The sequence below is a fragment of the Nomia melanderi genome, chromosome 6, assembly GCF_051020985.1.
Source record: "Nomia melanderi isolate GNS246 chromosome 6, iyNomMela1, whole genome shotgun sequence".
NCBI lineage: Eukaryota > Metazoa > Arthropoda > Insecta > Hymenoptera > Halictidae > Nomia > Nomia melanderi.
In genome coordinates, this window is record NC_135004.1 from 15,139,383 (window position 1) to 15,166,013 (window position 26,631).

Here is a 26,631-nt window from a genome sequence, read left to right on the forward strand (position 1 = left end):
TCGGATGTCGTTCGAATCTCGAACGTGCCGGGATAAGTATTTTTATACTTTATTGCTTATGAAAGTTTCGCCTAATTGTTGAACGATAAAACGGAGATACTTCTATTTCATTCGCGTCTATTCGGTAATTGACGAGGATCTCTACTGGTAACGAGATCGGTTTCTTCGTGGAATTCTGTGATCGGATAGGATGATTCTTAACAGATCTTCACACTGGAGCTATCGAACGAATTAATTGTATCGCCTTCTCTTATACAAACTGTATTTATCATTAAAATCTATTCATATATATTATAATTCATGTATTAACACATCGATTTAATAGTTCTTTCAGAAAGCTGTACATTAAGAAAAGAAGTCTCTTATCCCTTTGAACTCTGTAGGCTCCAATATTGCACCAGTTATAATATCAAATATTTTAATGAATCAAAGAAACTACCCTAAAATTATTAGATCTTCAACACATCCAAATTTTGTAGGAAGGAAAATAAAAAATCGAAGAAATTTCTCATTTCCCCTACGAATACTATAAAAATTAGTTGCAGTTGCTGACTGATTACAAAACAACCTGTAGTGCTAAGGGTTAAAGTAACTTCTCCATATTCGTAAACGACAGAGTTCTAAACAAATCATTCAGCTCTCGAAAGATCCTCGTCAGGTTCATCTATCCTCACGGAATTTGACGATCATAGTTTGAAAATCGATTCGAATCGTCGAATAAACTCACCCAAAAGTTTCGTGACGACCGCGCCCTGTTGATTCAGCGACAGCACGTGGTTGGCCAGGTCGTTGTAGTGCCTGAGAGCTCCTAGACCATGGGACAGCTCCAGTAACCGTTGCCGGCTCGCACCGCCGCCATTACCGCTGGCGAATGGCCCCGCGGTGCAATTTTGCAAGCTCACGCCTGGAATCGCAACAACGTGACCGATTATTTCGTGGGGACAGCTTGACGGCTGGCAGCACGTGCTCGTCCTTGCTGCCTAACAAGATCGTCTCGGCGGACGGGTTACAAGATCGACGATCCTAAAAACCGAGCCACGTGAAAAACCGAGCGCCCTCGTTTTATGGGCGGATAATGGGTTCCTCGTTTGTCCGTGCTGCTCGCGAATTTGTCGAACTTCGATTGCCGCCTGTAAACCGAAAGTGCCGTTGGAAATGTCTACCGACTTTTGCGAGATAATTTCTTCGGAATTTATCTGCAATTTATTTTGAATTTATTCGAAATCGAAGGATAGAATGGTTTTATTTGAAAACTTGAAATTGGAGAAAAATTTCTTTGATACGTTAAATAATATTTATAACGAACCTTTAATCCTCCTTTGCATCGAACTTATTTCTGAAACGATCAACTTTCTGTATTGTAACCGATATAACTAAGAAACTTGACCTTTCGAAATTATCTTTAACCCCTTGCCCTACAACGAGTGAGACTCGTGAAGATTTTCAACACGATTCAACAAATATATATTACTCAGTTCATTCGAGTTTAAAGTAAATATTATTCCTCTGTAATCAACTATTATACTTAAAAGGAAATGTAGACGTAACATATGCTTAGAATTTTTTTTTTCAATAAATTAATGGCAAAATAGCTGTATCGATCAGAGTTTAGAAATAAGTCATAGGCCAAAGGGTTAAGATATGCACACTAATTTCATCGATAATTAAAAATATAATAAAACATAATGCAACAAGACGTGCATAGAATGCATCTTCAACCAATCCATCAAGTGAAAAATTCAGAGTAATCACAGCGACGTTGACGTCTCGATTCAGCCTTTATCATTCACCGAGTCGCCTAAACGAAAAACGGTGGAACAAACGTCAGAGAATAAGATACGAATAAGAAATATCCACCGTCTTCATTCTCAATCGTTACATCTCACTTATCGGAACATAAGAACCGCACCGTACAATGAGTGCGATTCATCATTGGCAATTTTGGGCACAAAAAGAGGTGAAATTGCTCGAGATCGCGGCCGGGTTCTCGCGATCCGCCGCGCACGGCGCGATCTTTTCCACGAGTGGGCCCGGCGGATCGGTGTATCGGGGGCCCGAGGCTCGCCGCGCGCATCTGCCCGTTTAAATCGCGGCGATTAATCACCGGGAGGTGCGAAGACCCTCGTAATTCCTCGAAGGACACCTCGGGAGCGGTTCGCGACTTACCCGTGATTTTATAGGCGGCTAATCTCGGGGACATTTCGTTTCGTGCCACTCGGCTCGTGAGAGCCGCGCGGAGAAAGAGGGCTAGGGAAAGAGGAAAAGGGAGAGAGAAAGCCGGGGAGACGAGGATTTACGATCGAACGGGGCCACGGTATTGAGTGCGATCCATTTTTCGCCCGGGGAACCTTACTTTAACGCCGCTCCGAGCGCCGATCGTATCTTTCCTCGAAGGGGTGCGGTGGTGGGGTTGGCGAACACGAGAGCGAGCTGATCGAGAAGGGTGTCGCCGCGGACAGTTCGCGTTTCACCGGACGATTCACGATCGTTCCTCTTTTTGCAGCTCGCCGACGCGACGGGGACCGGCCCCGCTCTCCTTTCATACCGGTGAATCCGTAATTGCGTGAAATAATCACGCGATATTCGCCGATACCCGACCGGCTGTGCGTAATTCGCGACGGCCCGATGCGATCGGATCGCCTGCGCCCGCTGCGATTTTTACATTCGCGCGAACTTACACGGGGGAACGTCAAAAGCGAAGCGTAGGCTTTGCCAGCGATTTTTCGTAGCGATCGGTTAGTTCTCTTTGCTTGTTGCTTCGTGTTTTTCGTTTAGCGTCTATTTATAACTGTGTACACTATCTTTGATTCTTAAGCCCTTGCCGTACAACGAGTGAGACTCGTGACGAAGATTTCTAAACTAATTTAACAAGAATCAATGTTCATTACCCACGGATCAAAGCAAACAACTATTCTGCTATTATCAATGTATTATCTTCAAATGAAGTTTCCGACTGAAGAATGGAGAATTTTGTTGTATTTCTTACAGATTGTCGATAGTAAAATATTACACGAGCTTAGTAACGAAAGTAAATAGTACGCCAAGGGGTTAATATAGTATAGTAGAATATGGAGATATAGAAATTGAAGAGTAGACTTTGCAAGGGGTACTTCTAGACGCAATTAGTCATTTTTATGTTACGGATCATATCTTCTAGTGTATTCTATCTTCGGTTAGTTTCATATAAGCTTGAACACAGGAATATAAGAATAAGCTTTAAGAGCTTCAGAATCGATTATACTATTCCATTGATCTATATATCCACGCGTTGATTCCCAAAGAACTTCCCACTATTCCATCTCCAACTCTATTCGACAGGAATTCGAACGCAGGAACATAAAAATGAAAGTACAAGCTATCCAATCTCCGCTTTCTCACGAATCAATCGATTATTTTCGATTTCATATTCCTTCGCGTGCCCACGTGTCCGCCGGTATCTACCTAAAGATCGGAACTGCAGTTTCCGTCGAAACCGGATAAAATCGGCCGACTTCGAGCGGACGGGATTCTTAACTCCTCAATCGACGAACTGATTTCACTCCGGTGACAGTCGACAACGCCGTTGAGTTATTCCGATAAATCCCGCTGAGGCCAATCAAAACAACCTGTCGCGGATCTCTATTACTCGCCGGACGCGTAAATAGTCGGCCTCTGGCGTGCGCGCGCGCGTGTAACCCCGGTATTTAGCGTTTCGAATTAATTTCCAAGGAGGAATCACGGCCGCTGGAATAATCGTAATTAGCGTCCGGCACCGGGACGGCCCGTGATTTTACGGGCGGATAATCTTAACGACGTTTCGTACGATCCGCGGGCACGATAGTTTACGATCGTACGACGATGTTAAAGAACCGTTCGCCGGACGCGAACGATCGGTGACGGGACCGTGATCTTGAGATCGCGCCGGGTCTATACGTCTGCGGAACGATCCTCGCCGGACCGACAGGGTGTACAGAGTGTTCAAAAATGACCGTCGAAATCTCGCGGTGCTAGTGATCGCGAGAACTCGTCGGAAGTGAAAAGATTTCAACCCTTTGCGAAGATTTTGTCAAATATCGAAGAGCCTCCTCGAGAAGCTAAATTGTATTATTGAACTTTTGAATGGTATGAGGGAACAACTACAGATTGTTTGTTATTTAGTTAATTGTGCTACTTGTTTGTGACTCGAGAGTTTAGATTAAAGCTGGATGTCGCCGGAGACGTTCGTCCTTAAAGGGTTAATACGTGAAAACTGTTGGAATTATGAGGTTTCGTACTATCTTCGTGTAACAAGGAATTCTGAAGAATATAGTTAGAAAACTTGATATAGCCGGAAACATAGGGCACTATAGAAAGTGGTTTTCGACAAGGAATATTATACAAAGCATCAGACATTGGGTATTTTATATATTTTCCTATAGCCATTTCGCGATTCCCGCTCGCGTCCTCGTAGATGCGCACGTTTTAATTGCTCCGATCGTACGAATTTTCATTGCACTGTCTCAGTTCACTCACTGCGGTAGTTCTACGTAGATTATACTTCTTAATTAACCTTTTACACGTCTGAAGTAAGAGACAAACCGAATAACTCCGGAACCAGCGGCTTCCGAGCAGATGTTCGTTAAGACCTTTTTACTTGTTCCGACGAATGCCAAGCGCTCGCGGTGTTCGGCACCGGTCTGGTTAAACACCCTGTATATTTAGTGAACGGGAAATTAAATTCCGTAGGCAGATAGAAACGGCCGGTCCCCGGGCTCATTTGTAACGCGTTGTTTCGACCGGTTACGACCTGGGGACGGAGCGCGAATACGTCCCTCTCGTTTACATAGCGGCCGTTTAATTAATTAGTCTTTTATAGGCCGGCCGAATTGCCGATCGCCGCCCCGGATGGATTTTACGCGGGTACTCGCCCAATCGTTATACCCCCTTACAGTAATTTCTGACGATGATACACGCCGCTGATACCCGACTATGTATCTCGCTGCGTTTCGTCAAACGGCTTCGACGGAGTTTATACGTTCTTCACGGAACACCATCGCGATTTGTCTCGCACGCCTCGAATCGAGGGACGGTTAAGTGGAATATTTACGGAACATTATCGCGATTTGGATCACACGGTCCGAATGACTGCACGATTAACGGTTCGTCTACCGCTCCTGATCAGGGCAACCGCTCGCTAATTACCAATACGTGTTTCGTCATTCTGTAGAAGTGCGTTTACACTTGCGCAGCTTTGTCACTTTAGAATCAACGCGTAGATCGCTTTTGTTCTTAATCAGTGTGGTTTTAATAGATTATAGAGTGTTCAGCGAAATGTTTGCATTTGTTTGGTACAGGATGAGTGATTACTTGGATGTACTTGGGAGATGATTCGGTGACTAGTGAGAGGGCACAGAGGTAAAAGGGGTTTATGTGTTTTGTTTATGGTTTTAATTGGTGACGTGTAAGTGTATTGGCGAAAGCAGATTGATATCGAAAATGAGAAGAGAGATGGTGAGAACAGATCAGTCAGATCAGTTGGTCAGATCCAGCTTTAAACGATCTTCGAACTGTACTTTGCTTACCGGCGGAAAGATTTCGATCACACGCATTGCTGAAATGATTTACCAAATGTTCTTGCAGGATAAATTGTAATGTAATTAGAGGTATTAACCCTTTGAACTCTGTAGGCTCCAATATTGCACTTATAATATTAAACATTTCAACGAATCTTAAAGAAACTACCCTAAAATTATTAGATTTTCCACGCATCCAAATTTTGTACTGAGAAGGAAAAAGAAGATCGAAAGAATGTTATAGCATTTCTCATTTTCGCTAGGAATACTATAAAAATTAGTTGCAGTTGCTGATAGATTACAAAACAGCCTGGAGTGCTAAGGATTAAGAAAGAAGTGGTTAGGAACTGTCGAGAAGGAGTTGTGAATGATTGGGTGTTAAAGGTAGGCGTATTTTGAGCCTACTGATTCTAGGAAAAGTGCCTATAATGGTTACGTATTCAGAAATAATAAGAAATTTATGAAAAACTGCAATTCGATGTGAATATACAGTGGTGTCTTTAATAATTTCACATGTGAACACTTTGGTTAATTCAATAATTGTAAAATGAAACTGAAACCAGCTATTTTGACGAGAATGACAGTTCTACTCTTAAATCAGCGACTAATGTATCTAGTAATCGAAATACACGCATATTGTACAGATTAAAAGCAGTAGCTTTTGCTAAAAAATAGTAGAACATTAATTACTGCAAAAATCCGACGGTGTTTTCTATGTGATCCAATAATTAGACGCACGTTCTACGAAGAATGCGCGTTTTATCGTAATTTCGGACTGCTGTGGAATAAACTCTGAACCTATTTCTTTTTCTGTTCGCCATGTTCGATTGTAACTGCCATGGAATCGTTTACACGGTCGTGTGGTAGGCTTCGTAGTGTAACACGGGCATTGTTCTACCGTTGGTGCGCTGCCGAGTGAGTAGCAGCGACAAATCTAATTTGGAATTCAAATTCGACGGTTTTGGAGCACGGGTGAAAGCTTCTGCGACGAGGGGAATGCCGCGTGTTTAACATAAAAATGTTTATTGTTCACGCCTAATTTAAATTAACAAACACCGCCCCTTCTTCTGCCGCTTTTTCAACGGTGTTTGCTCTGACGAATGCACTGCCACGAATGCACAGCACAATGCGTGTTCGGTAGCTGATAAATTACTTCTTCAGCTGACGCTAAAGACAGGCTAGAACGGAGGAAACGAGTCGAAGGAATTTTCCAGGGAACGCGACAATCGGAAAAAGTTCTTAACGAATCTCTTTAAATAGTATCTAATTGCCGAGGCTGTTATACCACAGTTGAACTGAAGATTAGTTTGTATTTGCGACTCGTTAGGAATTTGAGAAATAAGTGGGAAACTTTCACAGAATTTAATTGTTTGACACGTTATTTGTCTCTTTTCTATGCATTTGTGAATAATACGTGACAAAACATAGTAAATCAGTGATTAAGAAACTGAATTCTACATTAAGATTCGTAATTTAGTTATGAATAACGACTGCAGGAGTTTTGGACTATTAATTTGTCGCAGACAAGATCGAGACGCGCCCGACATCAAAATTTTGCGTGAAATCAATTCTTTATTATCGAATCTGCCACTAAAAAACACTTTATTGCTACATATATTTTTATTTGAAGGTAAAACAAGTTGAATATCAAACTGTATTCAAGTTCGTATAGAATTCTATAGAAGATTTCAGATGTTGATCATTAGGAGCTTGATACGAATAATAGAGTTATAAACTCAATTCTATCTTCAATCAAATTGGACGCACCACTTTCTTCGACCTATTATCTTCACAAAATAATACAGAAATTAGCGTGAACTTTCAATGAGAAGCGCCATCGACGAAATTAAAGTCGCATATAAAAATTCTCTGTTCCTCGCAGCCCGAAAGCGTCTAATTTCCGACGAGTTAATCTTCTTATTAAATGCAAATGTTTATGGACACGTAAATCCAGAGATTCGACAAGAAAATCTGCACCCCTCCCCGATTTAGCAGAATTACCGGGGAATTTTCGTTGTTAATCGAAGTGCCGTGATAAATCATGTCTCATGGAGTTTCCGTTTTGCTGAAATTTATGGATATTGGCCTGGCGATCAGGGCAGTAAAGTATTAAGGTCTACACACGTCTACGTTGAATATGCATATTATTGCAACCGATCGAGTGGAAAGTAGAATAGGAGTCTAATGAACGAATAGAGGCACGATTTACGTTAAATCTTATTACGGGCTCCATACAGTCTCCGACGAATCTGGTTTGGAAGATTTATTATCTGGCTCTACTAACAATTACACGGAATTAGTATCACTTTCTTTCCTGCCGAAATGAAATACTCGAATGTTCGACCGCGATCGCCCGGCGTTGAACCTAATGACGTCGGGCACGGGTTAAACAGAGAGATATATATGAAAACATCGGCTCACCGGTGCGGATAAACGACGGTTCCAATTAAATTTCATGAAAAATTAGTCACAGTTACGGTCAGTTCTTTTCTAGTTTTTGTTCCTTTTTCATCGGACCGGCCGGTATAGTTCGGCACACGTGAAATCTATGGGTCAGGTTTTATGGCGGTTCCTGGCCATTGCACATGGTAATGCCATAGTGTTTCATTTTCATGCTCAATAAAGTAGTGGAAGTATATAAATGTATTTTTATCTGTACTTTATCTTTATACATCATCCGTTTAACGGAAATATTAGGAATGGTTGCTTGAGTTTTTATACAGTCACACATTGACGCGTGTCGCTGGTTAAAAATGTTTAACATCGGTTAATGTACAACACTGATTATCGTAAATGATCGAATATTTCTTACTAGTGTGATTCGAATAACACCGGAGGAACGAAGGTTGAGTGAATTGAGTCGCCAGTTCCAAATTCACTTGATAATCTTTTAGAACAAGATGTAAATTTCTATTAATTATCATCTAAAACGATCAAATTTCCCTCGATCAACAAGACAATATCCATGAAACCTCCTTCCACGAGTCGCCAGAAATCGTCAAACAACGATGAAACGTATTTCTCCTTGAATCTCTTATCACTCCCGACTAATTACACAAAATAATCTTCGATCACCCTGTCAGAGGAAAACAAATCGCTCGAATATTCAATTACGATCATCGCCGATTAAATCAAACCGCCGCGAACACGGTGTTACCGGCTATAAATAGACCATACCCCGATCGCGTCAAACCGAGTCAACATCTCCCGGTAATCATCAGAAATCGGATCGTCGGGTAACGAGGAGAAACATTTCTCGAAGCCGCGCAATCAAACCATCACCCCGAATAATTGCACAAAATAATCTCCGATCCCCCCGCGAGAGAAAAACGAACCGAGCCCGAATATTCAATTACGATCATCGCCGATTAAATCGAACCGCCGGGAACACGGCGTTACCGGCTATAAATAGACTACACCCCGATCGCGTCAAACCGAGTCAATATCTCGCAGTAATCGTCGGAAACTGGATCATCGAATAACGAGCAGGAATATTCTCCCGCTCGATCCCGTGGCAACGATCGCGCCGCGCGCTCGGTACTTTATCCTCGAATAATTACACGAAATTATCCTCGGTCCCCGTCGAGAAAAACCGAGCGGTCCGAATATTCAATTACGATCGTCACCGATTAAATCGGACCGCCGCCGGGCGCGGCGTTGGCCGGCTATAAATAGACGATACGCCGCCGATCGCGTTCACGATTTTCCAGGAGTCCTCAGGAAATCGGATCAGTCCGAGGTGTTTCTCCCTTTCGGTGGCTGTATAAGGCCGGGGACGAGGAGGAGCGTACCCGATCGGCGATTCGGTGCGGCCGCCGGAGAGAGACAGGGGAGAAACGATCCGGGCGCGAGCAGTTTCGCGCAGATGAGGGGCATCCGTTCGGTCGTTTCGCGAGTGGCAAGGCGCGAAACCTACGCGTTCTGGCAGGCCGCATCGGCCGCGCATTCCGCGCCCGTTCCGTGTCAAAGCTATCGGGGATGTCGTGAAAACGAAAGTAGCCGATGCACCGAAAGAAATGCGTCGTGTCGTTGCATCGACGGCCGGCCCTAGAGAACCGGTTCTGAACGAGTTTCTGAGGATCGGACTGACTCCTCTAGATCCTTTTCGTATACACGGAATTGCCCCGTGGAAAAGACCGATCGTTCCCCGCGAGGCTGTACATAATCGATGTACATACGCGTGCATATGCGACCGCACGTATATACGGTTGTACATAGATGTCTACATAGGCGTAGGAAAAAAAGTGAAGAAAAGAAGGAAGATACGAATGAAAATCGCGAGGATTGAAGCGGAGTGCCGATGAAATGCGCGAGATGGGTATAAGTTGTGGGGTAGGTGAAGTTTGATAATTAGAAGTTTTAAAATGCGTTGAGGTAATATTCTGAAAGTTGTTAATTGTTTTTCACTTAATAGAGTATTATGTAGTATCGAGAATATTTATTGTAGGATGAATGGTTTGTTGTGCGTGCGTAAGGGCGACCAGGTCATACTGCGACGGACCGGCGCCGGGATGTTTGGGAAATAGTGTGACTGCGTTTAGACAATTTCGAGTGGCTGAAAGAATGCGAGGAAGAGTGTCTGGAACTGACCGACTGAACCGTGAGAAAAGTGTGTACGTGACTGCGTGAATTTTGACCATGGACGAAAGATGCGAGTGAGAAGGGTGCAAGGGTGAGAAAGACAGAGCGAATGGGGGTGTGTGATAAAAGCGAGTGGAAATGCGTGCATGGGGACATTTTGGTGAGCGACAGCGGAGTAGAACATTTTTGGTGCGAGAGTCGTGTGTTGTATTTTACGTGTTGTCCGTATTGTTTCCTTTATCTTATTAAATATATTGTTGTTTTCCTAATTCTCTTTTTACTAAAGATCCACATTTTCAAATATCATCTAATAGTAAAACCACCACCACTATACTATAATTATATGTTTCTTCTTGTTGTAATATTATTGTACTAATGCTGTTGCAGTAATACGTGGAGCGAGAATATGGGTAATTGATTGATTCATTATAGCGATAGATCTCGAAGCGAGGAAATCAGCGAAACTTTAGAAGTTGTAATTGCAGGGATAGTAATTCCTCGGTCTATTATAACTTCGAGTTTACAACTGAAAATATTGATCTCTTACAACGTTATTAAACCCTTCCAGTACACCTGAATGCAACATACAAATTAACTTAACAGTCGAAGAGCAATATTAAAGCCTCTTAATCTCTTCAGATTCAACAGTACGCTTTACTTTCTCTAAACGTAGCTTACATCGCTGCGAACCTCGTCGCAACTTCATATTCCTTCAAACGAGGACAAAGCTATACTCGATTTAAAGTGCTCGAATAACGATTGACCGAGAAAATTCGACGACTGACGTGAATATTTTTCGCGTCGCCCGGGCACGGCAATATCGGAGAACAAAGGTGCCACAGAAAGCAGACAAAGAAGAAGAAGAAGAAGCAGAAGAAGGAGAAGAAGAAGACTGGAAGATCCGCGAATGAAAATCGTTCTGATCGGGAGCGCAAATCCGCGCGACGATAAAACGTGGATACGACGGGGCTCCGGAGGATCGACGGCACTCATCGAGGACGATTTGCGGATCGGTCGGGTCCGGCCGTGATCGGGGCACACGCGAACACCGGCCCGGAATCCACCGAAAATCGGCGGGAACCGTAGGAATCGAGAGGCGGCGAACGCAGGACACGACGAGAGTCTGGTACCTGTCTCTGAAACGCGGCCTGGGTGTGGCTATAAATTCAGCCGCGGATAGGAACGAGATACTTAGGTTATCCACGGCTAACGGAGTATAAATCGTCGCCGGCCGGAGACGAATGGACACGAGATCCAATTAGCTGCGCATACCTCGATCAAATATTGCCCACGTTTAATTAGTCTGAATCGGCACCGGCCGCGATATTTACCGCGTCCGGTATTATACTGCCCGGCGGAAAACCGGGGATCGGCGTTCGTTTAAACGCCACGGAATAGGAGATGGTTATTATTATTATATCGTATTTATTAGCTGGTAATTGAATGTAAATATTACGAGTACGTAAATTATGCGGCAACGCCGCGGCAGGAAGGGCTCCCAACGGAATTACGAATGTTGGCGATAAGTTATTTCGTGAATGGATCCGTTGGAAATGGGAAACCGATTTTCGTTTTCTTCGAGTGAAGACTGGTGGTTGGATCTTAATTAGATAATGATTATCCTTTTACGAATGTGAGATATTTTTGTGTTGTGAGAGGAGTATAGGTTTTGCTGCATTTTGTTAGCATTGTTTTGGAATATGAATATTTATTCGAGGGATTATAAGGTTATAAGATTCTCGAGTGTCTAGAAACTTAATGCCTTAGAGTACCTTCTGCAATTCAATTGTTTCAGCAATGATTAATCAACCTAAAGGAGAATTCTCACTTAAGCCTACGTTTCCTAATATTCAACTCTGGCGACAGAAAAGTTTATACAAACTCAACAACATCCACATACATGAAATTAATTAAGAAACCCATCAAACATGAAACACCTAGTACCTATCTCCACAAATAAACGTCAAGCCGAAAGAAACTTATCAACGTTTCCCAACGATCAAGAGAGACGCCATCGGACTTCCGTCAGAACTCGCGGTTCCCGATCGTCCGGACTCCGTCGACGTTTCGTCGATCGCCGGACGGTTCTAATTAACGCGCGACGGTGAACGAAGACGGACTGTTCGTTACTTTACAATAGGGTAGAACGATTCGTGGGGACAGCGTGAAAAAGGGGGAAACAAAGTGGCCCAGCGGCGGACAGATGAAGATACCTACCAACTACCGGGCCGCGATACCTGCCTCGAAATACCTGCTGGGTGTGGCAGTAAAATCTGCCGGATAGAGAGGCGGCGTGTATCGGCTCTCGTTCCCGTAAGTGATGTCGTTTCCTATCTCGCCTGCATAAACAACGCATCTTGTTTACGAATTCTCCTTTTTTCACGGTGAAAAAGAAAGAACCCGCCGATAGGATTGCTGTCAGGTACATTTCACCTCTGATATTCAGCACGGCCGCGATACGAGATCTGGCAGCTCGGTAGGCTGCGATAATGAAACGTCCGGGAATTTAGTTATTTTCTGCGTGACGACTGCCGGCGATCGGGTATATACCGCGGAATGGATTTCGAATCGCGCGTTCAGCCTCGGCTGGGGGAAAAATGCTTTTCTGGAATGTTTTCAAATCATGTCGACAATGAATTATCGCGCGGCGTAAACGACGATCGAATTCTGAACGGCGTCAACGTTTCCAACGGGGAACACCGCCGGGGAAATGTCTTCTGGGACGGTTAGAAGCGGACTGATGTCGAAGATCGAACGTTCGAAGGATTTCGCGTCGCGACCGATCGCGCAAGCGAGAGAGCTGTCGCGTTTTTCGACGAGTTCCCGGTTGATGAATCACGGCGGATCCGTTATCATTAGGTTAATTGGACGCCGGGGGACGAATTAATTTGGGAAAGTGAAGAATGGACGGGCATTAACATCTCGAGGACCGGTCGGTTCCGAGCGAAACCTGATGCGGCTCGCGGCGCGCTCTCCGCGGTATAAGCGAAGACACCTAAATTTATGATAACATGAATCTGAATAATACATATATTAACTGGCACATAAAATATGAATAAGTAATAATTTCATTTCATTTAATTTCATCCAATAAAGGCTCAATAAAACGCGACGCGGCGCAACCACGTGGACCATTAATGCCACTGATCTTGAAATCGTCGGGCGACTGGGCGGTTTTATTGCGTTTAGGATCACTGGGGTCCGCGTCGCGCACATCTTTCAATAATTTAATTACAGGAATAAGTAGATACATAAACATATTACACCGCATCAAAACAGGTACCCGTGCTTTTCATCTGCGAACGACGTCTAAACGGCGACATGAATATAAGCCTCGCCGGGATGTTCGACAAACATTTAATACCGCGAAATCTAATTCCCCCATCATTCCAACACGCGTCTCTGCCTATTAACCTCGCGTAAAAGGCAATTAATAAATTACGAAATTACGCGATAAACATAAAAGATCCCCAAGTCGGTAACAAATCAATCCATGTCATCTATCTTCAGAACAGAAATCTCCAACCAAATAATTCAATCATTAACAAAAAGAACAAACATTCTTCCATAATCTTCAACAATTAACACGTTGAATTCCGTGGGGTCACCGGTGACCCCAACCTCGAATTGCTACAGTTCATTCAATTAAACGTTGATTATTTGAGAATATTTCTTAAATAATAGCACATAATGCGGTGACATAATGAACACGTAATAACAATGTAATCCAATGATTCATATTTTTTCCATTTCTCGTATCTTCTATGAAGTGCAGTCTTCAACGTGTTAATTATCCCAAAGACAAAAGACCCTAATCTTCCGTCCTGCGCAGTACACCCGATTCAGGTGCTTCCGCGAGAGCTTTCGCCAGCTGGAAAAAGTCCCTCGTCCCCGAGGGGTCGGATGAAACCCAGCGAGACCTAACGATCCGCCGCCAAGCCTCGGAGCAGTCGCCGATAAACTGTCCGGACGCTACCGAGACGATCGGTCCGCGCTCATAACCGGGCGTTCTCGAGCGGCGCGCCGTTCGGAACAATACGGATACCGAGTGGTTCAAGAAAGAGTATCTCGCAGGCTGCCCGCGAAAAGACGTACTGTCGGCGACGGATTGAAACCGGTTCTGGACGAGTATGGCTGGTAGCCGGAGAGGCCGGCCGGGACTCGGCCGTCCGATCCCGGCAAGTGTAAACCACGGAAAGCCGTCTCTCTTCGGCTGAATATACCCAGTAGTTGGAATACGCGGCGGCGGCGAGCAGCCGAGCATCCACCGTATGGGCATTCTTCGGGGCCGGTTGATTGCGCGGTGGATCGGCCCTCTTATCAGGGAAGAGGGTGTCCGTCTGCTGGCCTGGGGGTCGACGGTCCGTTTACAGGGTCGTTTGGTCCCCGGTCATCCCCGTTGGCAAGGCGCGGCGCGGCGCGGCGAGGTGCACGCTGAGACGCGAGCAAACGGGTGTCGATGTTCGCTTGGAGAACGACAGGTCCGTAGGCGTTAGTGCCGGAGACACCTTATGACGAGAGTTCGACGCGCAGGCTCCCCGAACCCTGCGGGACCGTTCAATTAACCGTTCCCGGGGAAGAGGCTCGTAGCCCGGTGACGACGAGCCGACGATAACGCACCACGGCCGGCCAACCGCGAGCCGAGCGTGTATCGCCGCGGACCAAAATGATATTCCCCTGTTTATTATGGGCCGTTCGTTCTCCCGGGCAACGCCGGGACACGGTCGTTCCTCGCCGTGCGCCCCGCGCGTTATGGTAATGTCGACGCGCGCCGTCATTTTTCACCGCGGTTCCGATGATGACTTAACTGTCCCGTCGATAAACATCATCGTAACCCGTGTCCAGCGACGATGTTTATCCCCCTTCGAGAAAATATTCGACCGGCTACAGGTACGCGCACGATCTCGTACGTTATGCCGAACGGGGGGGAATCGCAAAGGTTGTCGTCGTCGTCCGCCCGTTACGCTCCGCTCTCTCTCTCTCTCTCTCTCTCTCTCTCTCTCTCTCTCTCTCTCTCTTTCTCTCTGTACGCCCGAGACGTGGGCCCGTGCGTTATCGTTCGCGGGTTTAAATGACGCGTAACAAGCGCGGCGATACGTCCGCCGAGCGTATATAAACGCGGACGTGTGCGTGCGCGTCGGCCAGATCGCCGGCGATTTCGGTGCGCACCGATTTTTCGCGCGTTAACGAGTTAACCGGCCGCGCCGGGCTGTTCCTCCGCGCGCGGAGATACCATCGCCGGACGGGGGAAGATCGTATCATCCCTTAAGAATCGGCCCGGCCGGACGAGACCGGTCGACGCCGCTTTCGACACCTGGAGAACCATGAAACGACGTTGTTACGCTCGTTTAACGCGATTTACGATGCTCCCCCCTGTCCTTTTTTTTTTCCTTCGCCTCGCTCTCGCCGCGACTTCTTTCCGTCTTTCTTTCCGCTTAGACGCGCGGCGTGGAGAGATCCGAGTCGCGCTACCTTGTTGACGATTGCCGCGTGATTAAGCGTCTTTGATGATCGGCCTGATCGGGACGCGCTGATTGCATCTACCATCGCGCCACGCGGGAGGACGGGTCTCGAGATGATCAGTGGCGGGTTAATGGGCAGTTGGAGTGGTGACTTGGGGACGTTAGGCGTTTATGTGTGGGTATTCGTTTATTGGTACTGTGAGGATGTAGGAATAGGGAAGTTTCTGAGTGGTTTAGAGACATCGGGATTGATAAATGCGTTGTTAATCAATTTTCGATAGAGAATTTAACTAGCTTGAAGGATAGGTTGATTGTGAATGTTAAACGTTTGATTGTAGAGCAGTATTTTCTTTTCTGAACATTTCAACTGCTATTTATGAAGTATCCAATGTATCCTTTCTTATGAGTGCATATAAATCTATAGTTTAATTAGGAGAACCGATTAGAGTTGTATCTATATTGAATTTTAGGAAACTTTCTGTGCTATAAGCATCTAAACTGCACAATCATTGGTATTGTTAAGATTATATAATCTTAACCTTGTTCTTTTGGTAATATTATACAAACGCTTCGGTAATATAGCAGTATTCGCTAATGAAACAATGCTAAGAAGCTAATTGCTACTGCAATACCAATCAAGTATCCTAAAATGACTAATTTCAATGACAAACTCGTTCGAAGTTACAACTATTAACTTGAATTAACGTCTGAAATTGTTTTGCATCTCCATCGTCTTTTGCTTACATCGATTAGACAAGAAGATAGTAAAATATCTCTGCTCGCCGAAATAGAACAAAGGCCGCTCAACGCGATAAAAACGTTCCTCGATATAATCCTATCCAATACAAGAAACATCGTATTATATAATTCTCAACTCTCTCACCTTTCATCGATCGTGAGCGCCAAAAGTGCTCCCGAACTTCCTAGCGACACTACGCGTAACAAGCGTAACAACATGGTGGTCCGCGCGCCACGCCTAAAAACCCGGACGAATTTACCGCAACGTTAGGAGCGTTAATAATTAAACCCCGTGAACTACCGGGGAAAAACATCGGCTTCATGCCCTCCAATAACAGAAGAACTAATATAAACGGACAATTAAGAATAGCGTTCCACCGTAGTCAATTCGGGTCGCCTTTTTTTGTGAACGTGTGCGCCGACACTCCGACACGAGCCGCTCGAGCGGGTTAGCAAAAACTCCCAAACGACCTTACCGATTTCCGATCGTAACGCGATCGACAAGCGGTTGTCCAATTAAATTTAATTGTACCGATATTGCTGCCGGGTAAAAAGCCCGGCCGGGCAGCGCGAGCCAGCTGTCTCGTCCCCTCGGTTCACGCGCTCGCGGTGCTCCCATGGAAATTTTCAGCAGATTCACGGCGGAACGGACGCGAGACGCCGTCCCGTTTCATCGATTACCCCCGGATCGTCTCCGATTAATCGCGGGAGAGTGTATTTACTCAACTGTTCCGTGGCCATCCGTTGATCGCGGAATTCGAGCGACGCGCAATTCCTCTAATAAAGCGAAGCGTCCTGCGATGTTCCCCGTATCGCGACAGCGGGCTTAATTGGCTCGTCTTTGTCTACCCCGATGGCTTATCTGCGAGTTGTTCGCGCGGTTAATCGCGAAATTAAAAAAACACTTTGTCCCGAGCCAGCTACAACGACCGGCTGATGCTTATCGGGGACCGTATTTCCTTGACAAGATACACGCGTTTGATTCCGCGGAGACAGGAGGAATTGATGGCACGAATTCTTTTAAGGGATTGCCCCCGCAGCTTCGCACTTCCAAGACGCCTTTATCGTTGCGTTCTCAGCTTTACTGTCTTTTCGAATAACCTGGATCGACGAGGCAGGAAACCTCAATAGATGCGAAGATAGATCCTACTATTTCCTAGTGTCTAGTTCCATCTCCTCATTTTTATTAATTCCAGAATTAAATTCGATAATTCCAGAAACTTTTCACCAAGTACCAAGTTCAATGTTACGAAAGCCGAGAAGTTATACGCTCTTGCACACGGAACAAGAGTTACCATAAAGAAATCAACTTTCGCAACCCCTCATTCAAGAATACCGGAGGGTTCTTTCAATCTTAGATCAGCGATAAGCTTGTCGGTCCCGTACAATGTTACCGTGTCTCCATTCATATTCAAATATCCCTAAATATCAGGCTAAAAGGGGGATACAAAGGAGAAAAGTGCGATGAAAGCAACAGTGAACAGTCGTACGAGTAGAAAATGCTCAACTAACCGTCGATCAGAGACACTGGCGGTACGGTCATCTGCTGATGATGATGAGCGGCCGGATGCTGATGGGGATGCGGCGGATGGACCTGCAGCAGATGCGACCTCGTCTGCGAGAAGGTCGGCGAGGGTGGTTCCCAAGGTCGCGTGACGCCGGTGCTGACCGGCGCGTCGTCGTCGTGACAGCAGAACTTATCGGTGGCCGCGGCCGTGGCGCTGTTCACCACCGGGTGTACATCGTTGTTGTTATTGTTATTGTTATTGTTCGCAACGTCCCCATTGTTGTTGTTGTTGTTGTTGGTGCCGGCGGCGTTGTTGCCGGCGGCGGTCAGACGCGTAGTAGTCGCGCCTGTCGCAGGGCTACCACTACCACTAGCACTGCCACTGACACTACCACTGCCAATGCCGTCGACCTGCACCATTTCGCTGTCGATCGCAGCCGCCGACTTGGCAGTACCAGGAGGGGTCGCGACGCCGCCACCGATCATCATCACCAGACGATCACCTCCAGAGCCCCTCCACACCGGGCACCAGCTCCTCCTCCTCCTCCTCCTCCTCCCCCTCTGTCTCCTCCACTTCTGCACCAGCTACGCCAACCCTATCCTCGAGGCGTTCCTCTTCCTGCTTTCGCATCCGACGGATACTCGCGCGGCATCGAACGACCCTCGCGGTCCTCCCTCTGGCTTTTCACCACTCGATCAACTTCGTTCCTCTATCCTCTCGAACCTGCACCCCCTATTTGAAACCTCTTCTTCGACGGACCAGCTCCCACTGTATACTCCCACTACACGGTACAGTCTCGCGAGATCTTCGTACCGGACCTCGACTCCTTTACCACCGACAGCTACGTACCTGACAGCTGATCGAAGATCAATCGCGACGATCGGTCACCGAAAGTTTCTAGCTTCGAGATGCACACCGTATCGTAGAAATCGCACAGCGGAAGAGGATCCAGCAGCCGGGAACTGGAGTCACGGCGTCTTCCGAGGGTGTCCACCCCCGCGGTTCACTGGCGCGTCGGACTAAGTCCCCGCGTGTGCACCCACCGCCGAACACACACACGCGCGCGAGCGCGGACACCACGGCAACGGAGACGTCAGGAGGAAGAGCAGCAGCAGCAGCAGCAGCAGCAGCAGCAGATGATGATGATGATCGTCGGTCACCGATCGTGTGTGCCGCCGCGCTGGCGCAGCGGTAGCGCGCGAGCGCAATCGACGCCGCGACGACGTGGGTCCGGCGTGGCTTCCTGCGTCCGATTAGCGGGCCAGAATGACATCCTGTCCGGCGGCTGGCCGACGGCGAGCGCGATTCATCGTGGGCCGCGAGCTTTCACGTCGGCTGTCTGTGTACCGTCCGCCCCGTCTACTTACGTGGACGAGGAGCGTGGTCGATGGCGAGCAGGCGACGGCCGAGGAGTGCTCTCGCGAGCGCAGGCGCTTCGTCCCGAACTCGTGACTACCTCCTATAGACGTGTCTGCCCTTCTCTTCGTCCCTCCCTCCGCTTCGTCTCCTATAACACCCGTTCGTTCGCTCGCTTTCTCTCCTTTCGCCTCTCTCTCCCGCCTTCCGTACGTGCGTGTGTCTCCCTGTATCGGTATATCTCCCTTTCTCTGTCTCCCTTTCCTTCTGCTCCCGATGTCCGTCTCTGTTGGCCAGTCTTCTGCTCCGATGTATTCCCGCTTCTTTCACGGCTTCGTAGCGGCTCGCATCGGCGCGTCTCTACCTCTTCAGTCCTCTCTCGCACTCTCGTCCTCTCTTTTCCTCGTCGCCTGTCGGTCCGTCCGGATCCCTTCTCCAATAACGGCGCGACCGAAGAACGCGCTCACCGCGGGATAACCTGCTCGCGCTCCGCCGGATTCGAGCAGATTGCCTTCCCGTTCGGGGTTTCGAAGCGCGCCAACGACTAGCCTTACCCCCACCTCGTCACGCCTCGCGGGAACAGCGCCGGCTACTCGCGTCCATCCGACGTATCCAGATTTAAGGTAACGCTGGGGCAGTCTTCGACACCTGCCCCCTCCCCCTGTCGCCCTTCTCGGATCCTCGTACGATTTACCTCAAACTGTCCTCCTGCTGTCCGAACTAGCTGGATCTAGAAACTGAACACGTTAGTTAGATCTTTTACTCCCGTGGATCTTGACCCTGATTAGTCCGCTCGGTCTGACAGGTCGCCGCGTCTTCCTCTTCGAAGTGGAACTCGGTTCGATCACTCGTGGAACTCGGTTTCTTATGGCTTCGGTCCGAAGATCCTCATCGTGCGTGCCAGTGTCCTCAACAGTGAATCGCCTCGGATAGCCCGGCCCGCGATTCTAGGCCCACCCCTGAACGCAGCGGACGCCCGTCGAAGATCGAAGTGGAAGAAGCGGAAGATATCGGCGACGCGAGGCAACATGGGGTAACCTGCTCGCGGTCCGCCGGATTCGAGCAGATTGCCTTCCGTTCGGTGGCTCGAAGCGCGCCCAGACTAGCCTTACCCCCACCCTCCCGGCCGCCTCGGCCGAGGTGAGATCAAGATTTAAGGCGCCGCGGCGCGCGCGGTGCGGCGTACCGGCGCTGACGAAGACGAACAGGAGGACGCGTTACGTCGCGAGCACACGAGAAATACGAGGCGGCGGTGACGGCGGCGATGGCGGCGGGACGGGGGTGCGTATCGGGAGCGAGCGAGTCGGGTAGCTGCCAGGTAGCCGGCCGCCTAGGTAGCTCGAAGACACGGCAGGGTTCGCGCGTTGATTACGATCGCGCGCAGCCAAGCTCGATCGCGACCGAGGCAGAGGAAGAGGAGGTGACGAGAGACGGAGACGGAGCGAGCGAGCGAGAGGGAGACCGGCGAGAGAGGCGGACGGAGAACGGCTTTACCTACCCTGACGGGTTGCGGCGGGAGGGGGGCTGGCGCGAGAACGACGGGGGGAAGCCGGGAGGTCCCCGCGAAGGATGCATGGAACGAACCGGCTAAAGGCAGCCAAGTGCGCACTCCGTGCCGCGCATCTGAGCTTACCTGACGCCCACCGACCATTACCGGCCCGATCGACCAATTGGGCGAACCGGTGGACGCCCACCGATCTGTCGGAGCTCGCGCGAGTCGTCGCCCACGCCGGCGAGAGAACCATCGCGCCCTTCCGCCTTCCGCCTTCCCAACGGCTCGCTCCCGGTCTTTGTCGTTTCCGCGGACGGGATCGATTAATTCCCGAATCGGATGTCGATGTCGGATGCCGACCGGCCGCGCTCCGGATGAGCCGATTCCTACGATTATCCTTGCGGAATGGTCGAACTTCGCTCTTCTGATTCTGGTACACGAGGACTTCCTCTTTTGCGATTCGGTTGCTATTTGGGCGAGGGGTCGCAAAATGGAGATCGCTGTAGGTGGTGTTCAGGGGTTGTAGTTTTTTGGAGTACGCGATTGGAGGAGGGCTCGAAGGTAGGTTTTAGGGTGGGCCTTTCTCGGAGTTGATTGTGCCTGGAATGCGGGTTAATGTGAGCGCTGCTTATTGATCCGGCCGATGAATATTCATGCACCGAGTTATTGAAATGAATGCGGGGTGACCCAGTGTCGATGCTTGGCCTGGTGCTTTATGAGTGGCCTGCTGCTCTTTATGCTGATTCGTGATTTCTTGGCACGGTTCCGATGGCGAGTATCGGTTGAATGCACGTGGTAGGACATGTTAATGATGTTTACGCTAATGATGTTTGCAAGGTGCTGTGGTGGTTCTCAGGGTAGGTTTATGATGATTTTTAACGATGTAGCTGATGCAGTTTTACTTGACATGTATGAGTTACTGTTGCGAATGGTTTATTGTATTTTATTCCATCATTTTACTTCTTAATTCTTCCTGCCAAAGATGAATTCCCTTGTTCACGTTACAACCGTCTGTCGTAGCGACTATAACGTGACATTCAATTCTGTCTTTAAGAACTCTATTAATGTTCCAACTTCAATACCTTCCGCGTACCTGATTTGTAAACTAAGGGGCTGTTTGCCAATCGAGTCAGCGTAATGTCTCCAAGTCTGCAACTAGGGTCAATGACACAATTATCAGACAAGGTATTCAATAACAGATGCTCCTCTCCATCGTCTAAAGCTGTTCGCATGAATTATTCGTTATAAACACTGTCCCTCTAGCTTCCAATCAACTTAATTCTCCTAAAACTTTCAATGAAAACTATCTACTTCCGTAATTGTACAGAATCATCTACTACTATACCACAGAGGAAGCGTTAACTCTGCAACGAAATCATTCCTGTTAACAGAAAAACTAAAGCAGCATCGAGCAACACATGGAGCAACTAAGTAAAATACCTTGAACCGTAATGTTTAAACAAAGTACACATCCTCGTCTGTCGCTTCCAACGAAATGAAACAAACACCTGTCAGCTAATGGGACCATTTACCTTGCGGCACGCATCCCGTCTCCATTGTTCCGCAAATAACTGAGCTGAAAGAAAAGGAGACGCCTCCGCCGGTGCATCGACCCGTCTTTCGATACTTTATTCCAGCGTGCGAGCACGGCAGTCGTCTTTTTGCCTTTCGCCGATTAACAGCGATATGTTTTAATTATCAACGGTCCTGGGAACATTATGGCGGACCGGAAACGATGGAACGTCCGTTGCGTGGCGAACGCGAGGCGTTTCTTGTCGACCCGAGGAATCGTTGCAGAGGGTCCCACCGGCGGTCTGCTCAATCGTGAAAATATCCCGATGCCGTTTCTTTTTTAGAAACCCGTGTACCGTTTCCACGCGAACGATCCTTGGCCATCTTTAATTCCACCGCTAATTTGTCGCTTCCTATAACTTAAACGGTGAAAAAGGAAAATTGATTCCACGGACGGACAGAGAGGGATCGTGTCGAGATCTCGCGCCTCGTACGCGAGTCCGGGTCTAATGGTCCGTGCAGAGGCGAGCAAAAACAATTTGTCGGTTCCTAGGTCATGGCCGGGGATCGTCATCACGCGAAGATTTCTGGGGGCAGTGTCCTTGCCGGAGTCGATCACCGGTTTCATCTGGTTGCGTGCCACCTGCGCCCGCCGCCGCCGCTTCGGCTCTTCACGAACTGCGCCTAGAAAAACGAAAAGAATCGGCCGTGTCGTGGCTGTAATGGCTCTCGGTTGCATAACGACGTCGCGGTTTTTTGGGATCGACGTAACAATCGGCGGCGTTTCGGGATGCTGTCTCTCGTGGCTGCGCTCCGACCGCGGTTGTACTCTAAAACGAAGAGCACGAAGAACTGCGGTGAAGTTCACCGAAGTATCGAGCTGAAACTTCGCCGCAGTCTTTAATAAACTTTGCAGACAAGCTCAGCGTGATCTAAATTATGCGGGCAAGTCTGGAGTGTAGACTTAACTAGTCGCACGTGTTACTGAACACTTGAAGATCCCTCAAAGTTCATTACAAGACAACAAGGCATAGACGAAGTTTCCAATCAGATGTCAAATAAATACTAACGATCGCAGAGTCTATCTACTCATAACAAAAATAACACAGGATAGAACTAAGAATAAGTCAATCTTCAAAAGCTGAACTTTCTAGTCTAGCATCAGGTGCAAAGTGAGCCTATGTTATCAAGTGGCAATGTAGTACGATGAATGTAATGATAACAATTGATCAAATTAATCGCCAATTAAGAAGGCTTCAGTTCATGAGTCGTCCGTGTGCTCATGGTGATCCTCGATGCCCGAATTAACCGTGTAACAGCGCGTTCGAGTAGGAAAACGGTAATCGCGAATTTGTAGGTATCAGCGTACGGCAGCCTTGTACTTTTGGCCCGCTAAAAGCCACCGGCAAGATTACCTTCGAGGTTCCTTCACGCGAGCCGCGCCGCGGCCAAATCGAACTGACGGGAAGGAAGAAGAAAGGTAACGAGCACGATGCAAATTCTTTCTTACAACGGAGGCCCCTCGCGTGCCTGCTACATACCGGCAGATCGATGGTAGCTACCCCTAAGGAAAAGGTTCTGCGGTATCGATCACGGAATGCTGTGCTTCTCCCTGCCTCCGCTTTGCCATTACCTTCTGAATAATAGTCGCCGGGCTAATAGGAAACCTTTTTTCGACGGGTTTTACGGGAATTTTTGCGTCCGCGTCGCGCCTATAACCCGGCCCGAAATGAAGACGTCACCCGAAGCTGCGACGCTGCCGCCCGAAACCGTACAACCGTAATCGTCCATGTTTCTGTTTAGCAGTTTAACACGGGAGGATTGTATGTCCTACATCGATGATTAGCGACGCTGTAGGTATTTACCTCGGTGTGCAGCTCTGATAGCATTACGGAGGATGGTTTTGGTAGGGTTTAATGATAGCATAGTGGAGGATCGATGCGGTAGAGTCTAATGATAGCGTAGTAGAATATGGATTCAAATAGAGTTTAACACTTTTGGAACCATTATTCGATTTGGCAGTTGCGTTCCGAGGTGCAATAAGACATTGGGAACGGTTTGCTAAAGAAATATCGTTAATTTCTGGAGCCTCGCGCGATGGATTCTGACTTTGAATAAAGACGCGTGTGAAACGTATTTTGTGTAGTTTACTCAAGTGTTTCGGAGCTTCTGTGCGCAACGTAGTCAATGAAACACTGTAGTTTACTGAAGTAAGAGCCAAACAAGGGTTACGAGGAATAGCAATCTAGATTTTCTTTTATTCTGTTATCTACAATGAACTATATTATCGTAATCCTAAAATATTGGAGCAACATTGCGCGTACGCTATCTAATTACAAGACAATTTTCTTTATATCTGGGAGAAGACCAATTCGAAGTGATCCTTCTCGTTCCAACAATTCCAAAACATTCTACACCGCCATATGGGCATCGTTGTCCACGACGCGGCAGTGAACGTGTTGAACTTCGAAATATCTTCCGCAGCAGGCATTTAGACATGTGGCGAGGCGGTGTTCGGTGTTTCGCCGGACAAAGTGGAACAATTTGGGAGTGAATGGTTGCGGGATTCACACGGTCGTCAGTTCGCAAGACAAATCCTGTTAGGTCTGGCTTGTGTTGCGGGCTAACAGTTTTTCGGCCCCTCCGATGGCTCGCGCCCTCCCAAATCTGCTACACGGTGCGGTCACAGTAATTTAGCCATCGACCACGAAACTAGCTGCCCGCTTCCCTCGGGCGGCTTAAAGTCGAATGACCCTACCCGAATGGCCCGCCCGATTATTGGCCCTCTCCGAGGGCTCTCACGAATCGGTTCCTCAGCGACTGCCCGTGTCGTTATGACCGGCTAATCCTAACCAGTTATCGGGACCTCTCTTTCTCTCGAGCATCGTTCGAACGTTTGCTCGACGAGTATCATAATTCCAATTGGACAAGGCGATTAGACACCGTGGAACGTGGAAACATGGCGCATCGATGATCATCCTTTCGTTAACGAGATTAGGCTGTCCTCTTGTTTGGACAGCTGAACAGAACTCTACCCGTGGCGAGCCACTGTCTGCTGCCAGATAATGAAGTCGTTGACCCCGGACCGCTAACCAGTTTCTCGGATATTCTAATTCCCGATTAAACGATTCGTGGGCCGAGTGGATCGTGAAGTTTGCGTTCTCGAAGTTAGCGATTACTGAATGTTGAAATTGTGATGATGCAAACTGCAATATAGATATTAACGTAACCGTAATGAGTGCATTGAACTATAGAGTATTTAACGAATTATAATTTTATGTATATGTCTGCAGAACTTTTCGTCTAATTCAGTGCAAAACTGTGGAGAGAAACAGATAAGACAGTTACAAATCGACTGAAAGTACCGACAATCAACTCCTCGAGTCCTTTTCTTCGAAGCAACTTCTCCCTTTAATAAACACTATAGTTCACCAGAAAACTATCCAACATTCCTACTACATAGAAACAAAAAAACAATCCACTACCCCATTCACCTTCATTGCGTTTCCTAAACCATGGCTACTAGAACCGACCCTTAACTCTTGAACGCCGGTTCGCGTCTATTCAAAGCAATTCCCGAAGACCGCCCCCGAGCAGGCACTCAGTCAGCCATCTTCATGCTCCGCCGAGGAAAAAAGCCTGCGGATCGTCCATCGATCATCGTTTTACGAGCGCAGAAACGCGGTCGGAATCACGCGAGCCGGCGCGGCGCGGCGGCGGTTCGCTCCGGAAAATCCCGGCGAACCGACCGAGGAGCCTCGTGACTAATTCAATTAAGGACGCGTTCCTTTTTCACGCAATGCGCCACGCGACCTGCGCGTCGTATCCTTGCCAGCGGCCGGGGAACGCGCGGCCCGCGGGACAGGGTGGGAACCCGGCTGGAGAGAAAAAAAAAAAGGAAAAATGGCGATACATAATATATAAACGTGTGTCTAATACATATACACGGATATGTACGATTACTCGGCGGCGGGGGGCGAGTCGGCGCAACCAAAGCCGGCCAGCCGAAAGATTTATCATGGACACTTTGCATGCTCGATGGTTTCTCCCGCAACCGGCGGAAAGTACGTCCGCGAGCACCGCTATTACTGCTATTACGGGCCACGGCGGGGGCGACGGTGATAAATCATGCGACAGGAATGATTCGGCTAAATTGCTGCTCGCACGTATCCGCGCTCGAAACTGCCCCTCGCTCGTTTTCCATCGTCGTGCGAGCGTATGCCGCCCCGCGGGCTCGCTACGCGGACAGGGGTGACTTCACGGACCACCCCCTCCCACGCAACTGCAACGGTCGCCGCGCAGCGGGCTGGAACTCGCGCCGCGGGAAGAGGCAATGTCCGTCATCCGCGTCAAGTACGCACGCGTCCCAGTAGCCATTGGTCTATTGATTTTACTGGATCCCCGGGGGCTGCTTAGCGGCCGAGTTCTCTCGCCACTCGCCGGGGCAGCTC

At 48.0% G+C, this 26,631-nt stretch overlaps 1 protein-coding gene across 1 annotated transcript in view; it reads right to left on the reverse strand.

Annotated features, from left to right (window-relative positions):
* Nucleotides 1-20,265, reverse strand: part of Eyg (eyegone) — a 45,769-nt gene extending 25,504 nt beyond the window's left edge. The window contains exons 1-2 of the mRNA XM_076368270.1: nt 17,825-20,265; nt 728-904 (exon numbers count right to left, since the gene is read on the reverse strand). Coding sequence (XP_076224385.1) covers nt 728-904; nt 17,825-18,308 — 661 coding nt within the window. The 5' untranslated portion in view covers nt 18,309-20,265. The remainder of the gene's footprint in view (nt 1-727; nt 905-17,824) is intronic.
* Between the last annotated feature and the right edge of the window lie 6,366 nt (nt 20,266-26,631).